The 12,895-nt window shown below is 46.6% G+C and overlaps 2 protein-coding genes and 1 long non-coding RNA gene across 7 annotated transcripts; 2 read left to right on the top strand and 1 right to left on the bottom strand.

The window, feature by feature from the left end:
• Nucleotides 1-155: 155 nt before the first annotated feature.
• LOC136195868 (uncharacterized) lies at nucleotides 156-3,878 on the top strand. The gene has a single exon (XM_065985360.1). It carries the CDS (start codon nucleotides 315-317, stop codon nucleotides 3,732-3,734), a length of 3,420 nt encoding a protein of 1,139 aa, XP_065841432.1. The 5' UTR covers nucleotides 156-314; the 3' UTR covers nucleotides 3,735-3,878.
• Nucleotides 3,879-5,042: 1,164 nt separating this feature from the next.
• LOC136195869 (uncharacterized) lies at nucleotides 5,043-7,538 on the bottom strand. 5 transcript variants are annotated; one of them, XR_010671994.1, is made up of 6 exons: nucleotides 7,332-7,538; nucleotides 7,226-7,272; nucleotides 5,824-6,575; nucleotides 5,671-5,770; nucleotides 5,333-5,596; nucleotides 5,043-5,270 (listed from the first exon to the last, which is right to left on the bottom strand). It is a non-coding gene; the product is annotated as an uncharacterized lncRNA (long non-coding RNA). The 5 variants fall into 5 exon arrangements; XR_010671992.1 differs by having other exon boundaries at nucleotides 5,333-5,576; XR_010671995.1 differs by having other exon boundaries at nucleotides 5,333-5,576; nucleotides 5,671-6,099; nucleotides 6,147-6,575.
• Nucleotides 7,539-8,288: 750 nt separating this feature from the next.
• Nucleotides 8,289-12,056, top strand: LOC136195778 (uncharacterized). The gene is made up of 2 exons (XM_065985242.1): nucleotides 8,289-11,825; nucleotides 11,877-12,056. Coding segments are annotated over exons 1-2 (3,429 nt in total). The 5' UTR covers nucleotides 8,289-8,397; the 3' UTR covers nucleotides 11,878-12,056.
• The last annotated feature ends 839 nt before the right edge of the window (nucleotides 12,057-12,895 follow it).

The following is a 12,895-nucleotide window of genomic DNA, read 5'->3' as shown; positions in this document are numbered from 1 at the left end:
TTTGCATAAAAGAATGCATGGGGAAGCCTCGAAGTCCCTATGTGAGGCGTATAGCCCTCCACGCCTGCAGTTCCCCGAACAGACTTCGAATAATTCATTAGATTCACTCACTGCATTAGCTCCAGGACCGCGCGGCAGACTGAATGCCTTCTTTATCGGACGCACTCGTTCTCTGTTCGATTGCTTTCTGCGGTTTCGCTGAAGGAAGCGAAAGCGTCGGAGGTAACTGGAAGGACATTGCTAATATAACCGAAGGCAACTACTGGAGCCGAAACGCGCCCATATGGACGAAAAATTTGCAGCGGAATGATATCATGGTCACATCCCTAGTCGCTACGTATCGTCGAAGTGCGACGGCCAAACGATCGAAATATCGCGTGCTCTTCGTCGACCAAGCCAGCGTTACGTGGGTTTATTCGCTGAGGACGGCGTCGTGGACGGCACTTCCCGAGAAAGAGAACAAAATCGAATTGTCGCTCGTACAGGCGTACTTTTCGCGCCGATACGGAAGCTCGGTGACGAGCCTCTGCGATTCGCGATTCGTCGCCTTCGGCGGACTGAGCGAAACGACAGAAGGCTATTTAGTTGACACGAACGAAGCGTGGATGTTCGACGGCGCCGTCGAAGAGTGGAGTTTGGTGCGAACGCTCGCGCGCACTCCCGAAGCGCGTCACGGCCACGAGACGTTCGCTTTTCGTCGAAACGAAAGCGAGTGCCGTTGCAAGGATTCGCTGTTCGTATACGGAGGACACAAAGGTGACCGAACCCATTTGGACGATCTCTGGGAGCTTCGGTGTGTCGACGACAAAAACGAGACGAACATGAAATACGAATGGATCAAAAGTGACGTAAACACGACTTCCTTTCCGAAAAATCTAATGGACAATATTATACAGTTTGTGAGACAAAACCCGATTATCATTCGAAGCGATTTAAACGGGGTCGGGCTAAACGGGATTTTCGCCTACGAGACGTTTCTCTATTGGACGACAGACTATCTGTCAAGGCTCTCGATTTTCGACACAAGAACAGGACAGAAATCGTCATCGGTAATAAGAAGGGATTGCTCTCCGACTTATTTCAAAGTAGGGTTCGCTATCTATAACGCACTTCACCTAAAAGAGCGTCATCTGGTCATATTCTTCATCTCCCACAGCGGCCACTTTTCCATTGATGGCGAGCACGACGCGCTCGGCGTGATCGATTTGCAGGGAAGCGTCATTCACTGCATAAACGTGCACATATGCAAACGAAATCTGTCTTCTTACATTGACGACATTCTCCTGTCAGCTGACGATAAGATAGTGATTCTAGGACGAGACATCGTTAACGGAAGCGTCGTTTTTTGGAGTTTCGAAACGAGCGAACTCTTTCGAAGTATAGAAACGAAGTCCTTGCTAAAAATAGCGTGCCACGGTCCGAGCGACGACAACAAGGGTACAGATGGGAGGTATCCTTTGGTGATGCGCGATCATCGATTCATAAGGATAACAGACTCCGTTTGGTACCTAATGCAAATAGCGTATCCATCAGATTTACAAATGTGGCGATTCGAAATCGACATTTTTCGATGGTCACTATACGATCCGGACGAGAGGCCGGAGACGACGCGAAGCGCAATCGAGGCGACGACGACGACGACGACGAACAATTGCGTCGCTTATTTCGGCAGTCGCTACGGCTACAATTCGTCCGGCGAAGACGATCTGTGGATCTACGCGACAAGCACGCGAACGTGGTGTCGAGTCGTCTCGCACGACGAAAAGGCGCCGAAAAAGCTGACGGCGTACGCGACGATGAGCTCGTTGGACAACGGATCGCTCGTTCTGTTCGGCGGCGTAGATAACCGAACGAGTTCGCTTTGGATGGTGACCGTCGACTACGAACGCATGACGGCGACGTGGGAGTGGCTCTGCTGCCAAGACGACCGAGAACAGCCGATAAATAAACTACTGAGATGGTCGAGCGCCGTGTGGAATAATAATATCTATGTCTACTTCGGCCAACGAACGACGGGCGAATGCGACTCGACTATGTATTTCCAGAACCTTGGCAACGCTGTAGGGTGGAAAATGAAAGACAGCCGAAGATCATGCATCTCGTTTTGCAAAGCGGATGAAACCGTCTCTGGTCGCTTTGCTTACACTACAGACGAGATAGGAAATTTACTAATGGCTGACTTCAATCGAGTTGAATACTTCATAGCAGGCGAACGAAAATTTCCGAAGAATTCGAAAGCTCTACTAGTCGCTCAAAACAGCGAACTCTTTTCGTTCACCCAAGGACCCTTCAGCTTACTTTTCGACAGGCGGAGCGATCATTACGATAACGTTTATCAGCTCGAAGACTCGCGTGTTCGAAACTTTCGACTCATCGGATGCGAAGCTGGATCGTTTAGTCGCCAATACAGCGTCTATCCGTGCCAGTTGTGCCCGAAGGGAGAGTACAGCAATCGATACAACTCGACCAACTGCACAATCTGTCCGTCTGGTTTGATCACAAAATCGACGGGCTCGAACTCGATAAAGAATTGCACGTGTGCGTCCGGCACGTGCGTCTACGGAGAGTGCGTCGTTCAAAGCGATTTGTCGACGTTATGCATTTGCTATACCGGGTTCACGGGAAAAACGTGCGAATCGCCGACGATGTATCTCGTCTTCGTGGGAATCATTTTCGTAATGCTACTCGTCATCGCTTTCTATTACATTGTCAAGCGCGTCAAAAAACATCAAAATGTCGCCAAGTATGTGAGAGTCGAGTTGGAAATAGCCGAGCAAATGGTCGAGGAACTATCAAACATTTGGTCGGTCGAAACGGACGAAATCAAACTCGGACGAAAGATAGGAGAAGGATCGTTCGGCGACGTGTGGACGGCCGAGTATCGCGACCAAACGGTCGCCGTCAAAGTGCTCAAGATCAAAGCCGACGATTGCACGAACGAGCAACTGCAGGAATTCAAAGACGAAAGCGAGCTGCTTCGATCGATTTTTCACGCGAACATCGTCCGTTTAATCGGCACGGGAAAGACGAGAGAAAACAAACCTTTTATTGCGCTGGAGTATCTGGAACGAGGCTCGGTGCGAAAGGCATTGGACGACGATTACGCCAACCAACCGATGGAAATACGTCTTCAAGTGAAATACGCTCTGGACGCCGCTAAGGGAATGCGTCATCTTCACCGCCTTCGTCGAATGCATCGCGATCTCAAGTGCGATAACCTTCTCATCGACTACAAAGGGCTCGTCAAAGTTGCCGACTTCGGCTGCACGAGGATCGTTCCAAAGATCGCCGATGACGACGAGGATGAGGAGGAGAGTGGAAAGATCAAAGGATCGCGAGCCGTGGGCACGGCGCTCTTTCGAGCTCCGGAAATATTTCGCGGCGAGGCGTACGACATCGGCGTCGACGTTTACAGCTACGGTATAACGTTGTGGGAAATTCAGACGGCGAAGAATCCGTATTTTGAGATGTACGAGAGAGGAATGACAGCTCGAGAAATTCTCGACGACATCGTTACGAAAGATGTACGACCGGAGTTTCCAGCTAAGTGCAACGGAGATTTGAAGGCTTTGGCTATATCGTGTTGGAACGGGAATCCGTACAGAAGGCCAACATTCGAAGAGATCGTTCAAACGCTGGAAAAAATTCGATATGAAGATGAGGTTGAATTATTGCCGTCACGTAATCTGGATTATACAGTTACGGGAGATCAGAAAGAGGCAAATTCATCTTAGAAACGCAGGTAGTTGGTAGTATTGGTGTTGTTATTCTTGTTCTTGTTGTTTTTTTGTGAGAGACTACCGTAGAACTGAACCAATATCGTTCGTAGAGTAGAATGGATGTAACGCCATGGAATGGCTTTTGGTCCTTCAATACCACACGAGGAATTTCAAGTATCCAAGGACGTGGAAATGGTCTAAAGCGCGTGGCGGCTGCTAGCTAACGTCCGAGGGAAAGGAGCTACAACTTACTAATCTCTAGACAGCCCTACCCTACTAGCAGCCGCCAACTACTGTAAACCCTAATGCAAGGCACAAGGACCCGTGCACACTATCGTAGTTTGCAACGAGCACGGATGCGTTCTCGACTATCTGGTCTAGGACTGGAGGTCGCCCGTCTACACTCTCTGCTTCGTACATACAGTAACGTGGGAGTTTCATGCATACTATGCCACTAAGCCGTCGCATGAGCCCCAACCCGCCCTCGATTAGACTGGCAAAAATCGAGTCTTACTCTTTAGATTCGATCGGAAATCTGGCTATGCCCAAAACGAGGCCAGTGGCACGGCATGCAATCAATCTCTATGTGCGATGCAGAGAGGCGCGCCCCCTAAGTGCACGCCTACACCAATAGGGACCCAAAGGAATGAGACGAACCTTATGAGTCATTGATTCGTTGTGCAGCGAGGAAACTCATGTTCCACCTAAGAAACAAAATAAGTTAACTCAGTTAGAGAGCCTTTCTATACAATCTGTTATTTAAAATATGGAGCGCGGAACCCACGCGAGCGAGGAGAGTGTGCTGCGCTCGACTGAGCAAGCCACCGTCGAAAAAGCAATGCAAAAATTTTAGAGGCAGCCTAGTGCGTAGGCTACGTGTTCGGCAGGAGGGCCTCCAATTATCTAATCGACGTGACGTCGTCGAGTAGACTTAGTATAGTAACCAAGAGAAACGGTCACAGTGAACGATATAGGAGTAAAAGCGGAAGCGATCGACGTAGGATTGCTCACCAGGGGTCGGATGCATGCCGTCTAGCTCCCATGAAACTCGAAGGGGGCCCGGGATCCGTTTGGGGATCGAGATCGTCGGGAGAACGCTTCAAAGGCGGCTCGGCGAACGTTATCCGTCATCCTGCTCTCTGAACGACGACGTCTAACCAACGTTTCGTCTCTGAGAGGCACCGAGATCGAGCGAACGTCTAAAGAAAGCATGCGCGTTTCCCAACACTGACTAGAATGACAAGGACGTTCCCGATGCGTACAAAGCTGCGCTTCGGCTGCGTTTCGGCTACTGTACACTGGCCCGTTCTTTTGATGATCACGTGTTTATATGTTATGTGCAAGCAATCACATTGCTTCATTGCTACATACCATAAGTAAATAAAAAAAAAACAAATCCTTTCGGCTTACGACGATATGGTACGGGCTGTAGTCGCAGATTTCTCCCTAAATTCATTTGAAAATTATGTTTTGACGTTATTCCCCATCTGACACTCTAGGCCGGCATCTTGATTGCTTCACGTAATAGCATTTGCCAAAAAGAACAAAGCCCTAAAGGAATGATTGGCTGTTTCGTAATTGTATTTGGCCAACTAATGTGCTATGCTGTCAACCTGTCTGTCAAATTTACTCCAGATAGCTAGGTGAACCGAGTAGAGAACACTTCGCTCGATTTCTCTCTTTCTCCCCTCGCTTTCAGTCAAAAATTTGGACTTTAGGGAACCACTACCTTCATGCTTATAAGCTCCAAATAGCTCCAATTTTGTAATCTGCATTGCCTTTGCGCTGTCTTCAGAAGTCAATAGCCCAGACGGAAACGTTGTCCAGGGACAGCGTGTACGAATGATCGTTGCTGCTCTAGAATAGCAATCAGACAACTTTTCAGGGTTACCCAGGTTATCCGGCCCGCAGGGAGCTCGTGTATGCCAGCCGACGTGATTGACTCTCTTACCTATTTCGCTTTGATTCTGCGTTTTGCGGTACTCTTGATCCAGCATTTCAGCGAGAGACTCGTTTCCCGGACCCGCATTTTTCAGGGCGTCGATAAACCGCTGAATAAGAGAACAGGGCTCACGAGTGTATAAAGATACTTATGCAGAAGAACCAGCTTCTTATCGGAGTCGGTTTTTTCATTTCTGATCGCCTGGAGGTTGTTTAAACTGATTAGTCTCTTTTCCATCAGTTGAATTTCCAGATCCGAATTGAGCGACAAACCACGACGTATGGTCATGGGCGTCACGATAGCCTCCCATTCGTTCAGCGTGCTTTTGCCAGCCTGAAGTCATTCTTAGCTGCTGGAAGCGCGCTAAAGAAGATAGATCGCAGCATAGATGTAATAGAATACATCTATGATCGCAGACTAGATCGCAGTACTCCCGTACTTGAACCGAAAGTCCGTAGAAATTCTGTACCTTTTAGCCTGCTTACCTTCACGAATACAACATTTTTAAACTCCTGTACAGGTCTAACTAATTGTGAGAGACTGCAAAGGTAAGATCGCTAGGAAAATTAAAAAGACACGAACAGTAAAAGCTACGGGTGTCCAAAGCTATTTAAACAGCTGATAGGAGATGGGCAAGTAAGCAGAGCGGGCCCCTTCCGGACTCCGAACCCCAAATCTCGTCGTCTCGTTCACGACGACGCTTTCGCTTGCAAATCGAACCGAGTCTACGACGCATGAAAAATGATTTGCGAGCGAATCGGCGAACTGCCTGCATCGCGTCGCATTCTCGATCACCCGCCCTTCGATGGCGTTCAGTTGTCTTCGTTCTCTATATGAACGATGGCGTCCTCCATCGTTTTCTTCATTGTCGTGTTTAGCGGATTCCAGTCGCTTCTTCTTCTGGTTTTTCAACCCTATGGGACAGCATTCAAATCTTTTAGTCCACGGCGGTTCCAGAAGCCCTTATCTGCGTATAAGTGCATTGTAAATCGTTTTACTAGTTGACACGAAAAAGGCATATCACAAAAACCGATTTCTGCAAATTTCAAGTAAAGGAGGAGATACAAAATGCTAGGGGTCAAAATTTAGGGATGATAGGTGTCTGAGAGTACGATGACTTATTTCCTATCGTATTTATCGTGAGATACGTTTTTGACCAAAAAACCTGAGGAATGGTAAAAATCCTGAAACAACTGATTTCCAAATAGACAAATGTACAGGCTTGAACGATTGGTGGCGGTCAAAATACGTCGTCTCACTCTCCCTCTACCGTGGAGTATTTACTAAAACGCCATCTCGCAGTGTTGAAAGGCTCGACTACGTACTCTCTCAATCATCAACCAAGAAAATCCTCCTCACAACACACAATTCCCTGACGGCCTAACCGGCGGTAACTGCAATCTAAGCACGTACGTTGAGATAGGGACTATACGCCTAACTAGTAATTAGAAAAACGCCAGCCGCCTTAATTAAGTAAACATTATTGCAAAGTCTCTCTCTGTCTAGCCAATTCAGCGTCATTTTCTCGTGCAGCGAAAAGAGTAGAGTGCGCGACTACTCGTACCTGTACGGTGACTTTCTCATTCTACCGCGCGTGTTCTCGATCTGAATCTGAAAAAAAATAGATCGAAAGTGTCGACGGTGTCTCTCTGTAAGCCCACAAACTTCACCTTTGTAGTGATTCATCACGAACGTGTTCAAGCGTTCTTCGCGTCCAACGCTCGACTTGCTTGAAACAATTGATGCCATTGCGCGATGAAGAAGGGGCGGAGCTGCTTCCGCAAAAAAAGAATCGTTCCCGCTGAACGGGGGCCCGGTCCTGCGTCTTTGACGCAAAGAGAAAAGTCAGAAAACGAGTCTAAAGACAGAAAAAGGAGCTTCGAATTCTAAAGCTCATCTAACGACACGTCGTCTTTTACTTTCGTCTTCTCCTTCGGTCCGGCGACCCAGATTTGCTCCAGTCCCGGCCAAGAAGCCGATGCGAGGCTCGAGCTAGAGACTCGCCGTAGAACGAGGCGCAGAGCCGTCGCATAAAGGATCGGTCCAAGACAATCTATACGATTGTCTACATCTAAATGGGACAACTTACGAGTCCGCTGCTGTGCACAGCGAGAGGAGAAGAGCGTCTTATGCCACACCTAACTGACGAAGGAGGCATTAGCCTAAGGATGGCAACGGATTCTTTTCTGCGAGTTAGAGCTAACGAGTGAGTCACCCGGATGTGTACGACATGCGACTGCAGAATCAACAATTTGATGCCCGTAGGAATATCGGACCATTTTCTACTCGAAAGGAGGAAGCTTCGTATAGTTATTATGTTTTCTTTTCTGCACTATGTACTGTACTCACTGATTTAATTAGCTAGGCAAAGTACGCAGCAAGTTTGATGGAGGGGCGGCTTGTTAGAAAAAAACGCCCTAAAAGAAATTATGTTCGTAAAACGTTTTCGAGATCTGTTGTTAACTTCTTATCATTCTGTACCATTTGTGATAGTTGAGCAAAGCGAAGTATGGCACAGAGAGTTTCTAACTGTATAGTTTCGAAGTGGGGGCGTCTTACTGTCTCTATCGATCGTTACGCGCATGTACCGGTGCCACAATGCACTCTCCTGTTCCTCCGTTTTTTCTCTGCCTTGTTGCAATCTTTGGCGCTGAAGAAAGTCCTACGTGGCAGAAGACTTTCAGCGAAGCCTCGCAGTGGAGCCCAAACTGGCCTCGACAGACATTAGTTTACAAAATGACACATTACACATTAGGCTTTCCTCATCGCGCATCAACGTATCGACGAAATCCAATTTCATCACAATCCAGTAATCGCGTTCTCTTTGTCGACTTTGACGGTTTTACGTGGTTATACTCGCCAAAAACAGCTTCGTGGACGAGGCTTTCTGCAAGCGGTGCAAACGACGATCAATTTGCTTCTATAAGGCATTTTAGCCAACTTCTAGAAAACTCGATGACGAATCTTTGCGGAACTCGAGTTATTGCGTTTGCTGGAGCTCGCGCTTACGACGAAGGGAAAGCGTCAAACCAAACGTGGATGTTTCACGGTGCCAGCGAAAAGTGGACTGCTCTCACATTCACGACCCAAGTTCCTATTGCTCGCTTTGGCCACGAAGCGTTCTCGCATTACCGAACCGAAAGCCCATGCCAGTGCAAAGAATCTCTAATTGTCTTCGGCGGCAAAGACGTGAAAGACCTGGTTCTAAACGATTTTTGGGAGCTGCAATGCGTCGACGATCGAAACGAAACAAGTATGAATTACGAATGGGCCAAGTTTACGACAAATCTGGGACCCCTAAAAGACCACCCATTAAATCGACTAAATCCATTCTCAGTAAACAATACGCACATCTATTGGCTGATAGATGGAAATCAAAGTGCGTGGATTTTTGACGCAAGAACGGAGAGGTGGTCTTCAATACCGATTAAAATTGTAGGCTCTAACTATGAAACGATTGTCATGATTGGAAATACAAGACTTGCTGGTAGATTTTTTATCAACACTGCAGAAACAATGGGAAGAGTATACGTGAGACAACATAAGCTATTCATTTTCTTGGCAAACACCAAAGTGATAGGAGTTTACAATGTGGAGAAAAGTCGACTTCAATACGTGAGCGTCGAAATTCACGGCATCGCGCCAACAGCAGCTTTTGGAAAAATTATGATACTGAAAAAGGAAACGCTTCTTCTATCTATTAAATCGGAAACTGATCAAGGAATAACACTCTGGAAATTGGATATGAAGAATTTGCTTGAAGCAGTACAATCAAACAGCTCAGATTCAACGCTATCATTTAAGAAAATTTCCTTCGTTGACAGGTACCCACGTCTGCAGTGGGATGCCAAAATGATTAGCGTTACAGACACTGTTTGGTATCTAATGCAGGAGAGTCAACAAAAGGTGCAAATGTGGCGATTCGAACTGGATTCTCTTATGTGGACATTGTATGATCCCGATCAGATGCCAGGAATAAATCCAGGACTGATTAAAACGCCCGAAATATGCAACGCCAGTTTAGTGCCCTATAAAGTGTATTTCAGCTTCAAAAAATGTTATGACGGAGCACGGTTTGAAGCCGCTTATTCAGTAACAAAAAACAATGACGTGGCTTTCTTTGGGAGTCGTCTCGGATTTAATGCACAAGGCAAAGACAATCTTTGGATCTACACGGTGAATTTGAGACAATGGTCTAAGGTTGAAACAAATAGAACGGCACCAAAGAAACTAACGTCATTCGCAACAATGAACTTGATGACAAATGGATCACTGCTTTTATTCGGTGGCATAGATAACGAAACGAGCTCGCTGTGGATGATAACAATCGACATCCAGCTAATGAAAGCAAAGTGGAAAAAGCTCTGTTGTAATAGACACCAGAAGATGCAGCAGCATACAAATCAACTACAGCAGCTTGAGTGGTCGAGCCAAATTTGGAAAGAAACATTTTACGTCTACTTCGGCGTCATCAGCACGTCAAACAGATCAAATTGGAAAATCGTGCGTCAAAATGACACTGTCTACTGGTTTCCTGACCGCTTGAGAAAATCGTCTTGTGATTGGAAAACGTATTACACTAAACCCAACACCGGCGATCTAACGTGGCATACGGCAGCAATGCCGCCAAGAAAATCATGTCGCCAATGCCAATCCAACCAGGCAGATGGCCGTTTCGCTTTCACAGAAGACGAATTCTACTTTTATGTAGCAGACCTGAGCGAATCTAAATGGATCATTAAACCTAAAAAGCGTCATTCAATGTCAAGTAAATATCTGATATTCGGGCGCGGAAGTACAGTATATACTATCAGAACAATATTTGATAAGATTCCTCCTGCTAGGCTTAGAATCGTTGGCGTGGAGAGCCTCAAGTTGACCAAGTGCAAGCCTGGGAAGTACAGTCCTAGTTACAGTCTCTATCCATGCCGTCCATGCCCAATGGGAGCATACAGCGACCGATACGGAGCAACGAACTGCACCGATTGTCCAAATGGCTTTGTAACGAAGTCAACGGGCTCAAATTCTATTAAGAACTGCACCTGTGCGCCCAATACGTGCATTCACGGAAAGTGCATTATTCAAACTGGCTATACAATCGTCTGCATTTGCAACGCAGGGTTCACTGGAAAAGCGTGCGAAACACCGACCATGTATCTCATTGGTACTGGAATAGTAGTCGGACTTCTACTAGTCGGTGCCTTTTATTACTGCGTGAAACGCGTAAAAAGACATCAAAAAGTGGCCGAGTATACAAGAGTCGAGCTGGAGATGGCCGAGGAAACGGTAGCTCAGTTGCATAACATTTGGTCGGTGGACGATGCAGAAGTTGATTTAATGCTCATGATTGGACAAGGCTCGTTTGGCGACGTGTGGACAGCTCAGTACCGTGATCAAACTGTGGCCGTCAAAATCCTTAAGATAAGAGCAGATGATTGCACTGACCAACAATTGAAAGAATTCAAAGACGAAAGCGAGTTGCTCAGATCAATTTTTCACGCCAATATCGTTCGCTTGATCGGTACTGGTAAGACCGCTGAAAACAAACCGTTTATTGTTTTAGAGTACATGGAACGGGGATCAATGCGAAACGAGTTAGACACCAACTACTCCGCCGATCATCCAATGGAATATGCTCTACAGGTCAAGTATGCTTTGCATGCGGCTAAGGGAATGCGCCACCTTCACCGCGTCAATCGCATGCATCGCGATCTCAAGTGCGATAACCTTCTGATCAACGACAAAGGAATCGTCAAAGTCGCCGATTTGGGCTGCACAAAAATAGCACCGACAATTACCAGTGAAGATGACAGCGGTGCAAGCGTTCGGGGATCACGCGCCGTGGGTACAGCGCTATTCAGAGCTCCAGAGATGCTTCGCGGTAAAATCTACAACGCCTCTGTCGACGTTTACAGCTACGGCATTACATTGTGGGAAATTATGACAGCAAAATACCCTTATTTTGACAAATTTGCCCAAGGACTAATGATGGCTGAAATTCTGGATCAAATAGTTCAAAGTGGTGCGCGACCAGAATTTCCTGCCGTATTCATGGAGGACTTGAAAAATCTCGCCAAATCATGCTGGAACGAGAATCCGGTTCATCGACCTACTTTTGAACAGATTGTTCCAAAGCTGGAAAGAATCAGTCTGACAATATGTTGGTAAGAAATTGGCGAATGCAATAAAATCAAATCTCTAAAAACGTCTTTCAGAGCACTGCATGGGTTGAGATTGGGAATGAAATGTGGCAAACTCGTTCCGCGGCTTCAGGGCTAAATTTCGCTTGATTTGTTGCATTAGACGCTTAGATGGAATATGTGTTTGGCTGCACGTGTCCAGCGGTTTAGGTATAGACAGCACATCCCTGCCTGCGGAGTAACGCATACTGTATAATAAAGGGCGTATTTAAAAATACAAAACCTCGATAGGGTTGGTTGCATTCTAAAACGACTAAACAACACGAATCGATTGCATTCAATAGCCCAAGCCGCTGAGCGGCCTCGAACGAGCCCCTTTCTAGCTCTTCAAGTAGCAATGCGCACAGAGACATTGATCTCGTGCAAGAAAGTGGCCCCGTCGTATATATAGGGAAACATAACATATTAAACTACGAGGTCGAGACTTCGCGAAATCTACCGTAGCGTTTTGATTCCCTAGAGAAGAACTTAGAAAATGTCTCAAAAATTCGGTTCCTTCATTTTAAATACTAATTACTCTAACAATACAAATGCATACCCATAACCGCGAGGAGATTGGCCTTGTGTAACGATTGCCAGGCTGCATTTGGTCGGTCAAAGACCAGAGAATAAGCGCTTCTTGGACAGAGATACAGAATGAAACAAGTCCTTGGAATTTCAGTGAGGAGACTCGTTACACAGTACAGTGTACAACGAACTCCAAGTCACCTACTCGTGTCACACGAAGAAGAGAGCGCCCTACTTCCATCACATCGGCTGAATGCAACGCGATTTCCAAGTCAAATAAGAGCCGCTTGAAATACAAATCCGTTCAAATGGATTTTGTTACAAGAGGTCGCTGCTCAACTAGACGCATTGAAAATTGCCGTCAAAGATCAAGGTTGCCTTTTGAAAAATTCGCTAGGACGGTAACGTCAGACGATATGAGGAGCTATAGCAGTATGCAAACTAAAAATGGAGGCACGTGACGGCTACTGGCTAAAGTCCGAGGGAAGAGATCTATCTCAATGTCTACACTGACTTACCTCTATATA

The sequence above is a fragment of the Oscarella lobularis genome, chromosome 15 (assembly GCF_947507565.1).
Source record: "Oscarella lobularis chromosome 15, ooOscLobu1.1, whole genome shotgun sequence".
Lineage (NCBI taxonomy): Eukaryota > Metazoa > Porifera > Homoscleromorpha > Homosclerophorida > Oscarellidae > Oscarella > Oscarella lobularis.
This window is presented reverse-complemented; position numbering and strand designations above follow the sequence as displayed.

Coding starts and splice junctions, on each gene's coding strand:
- LOC136195868 (XM_065985360.1), top strand. CDS start 315: ATGGTCACATCCCTAGTCGCTACGTATCGTCGAAGTGCGACGGCCAAA.
- LOC136195778 (XM_065985242.1), top strand. CDS start 8,398: ATGACACATTACACATTAGGCTTTCCTCATCGCGCATCAACGTATCGA.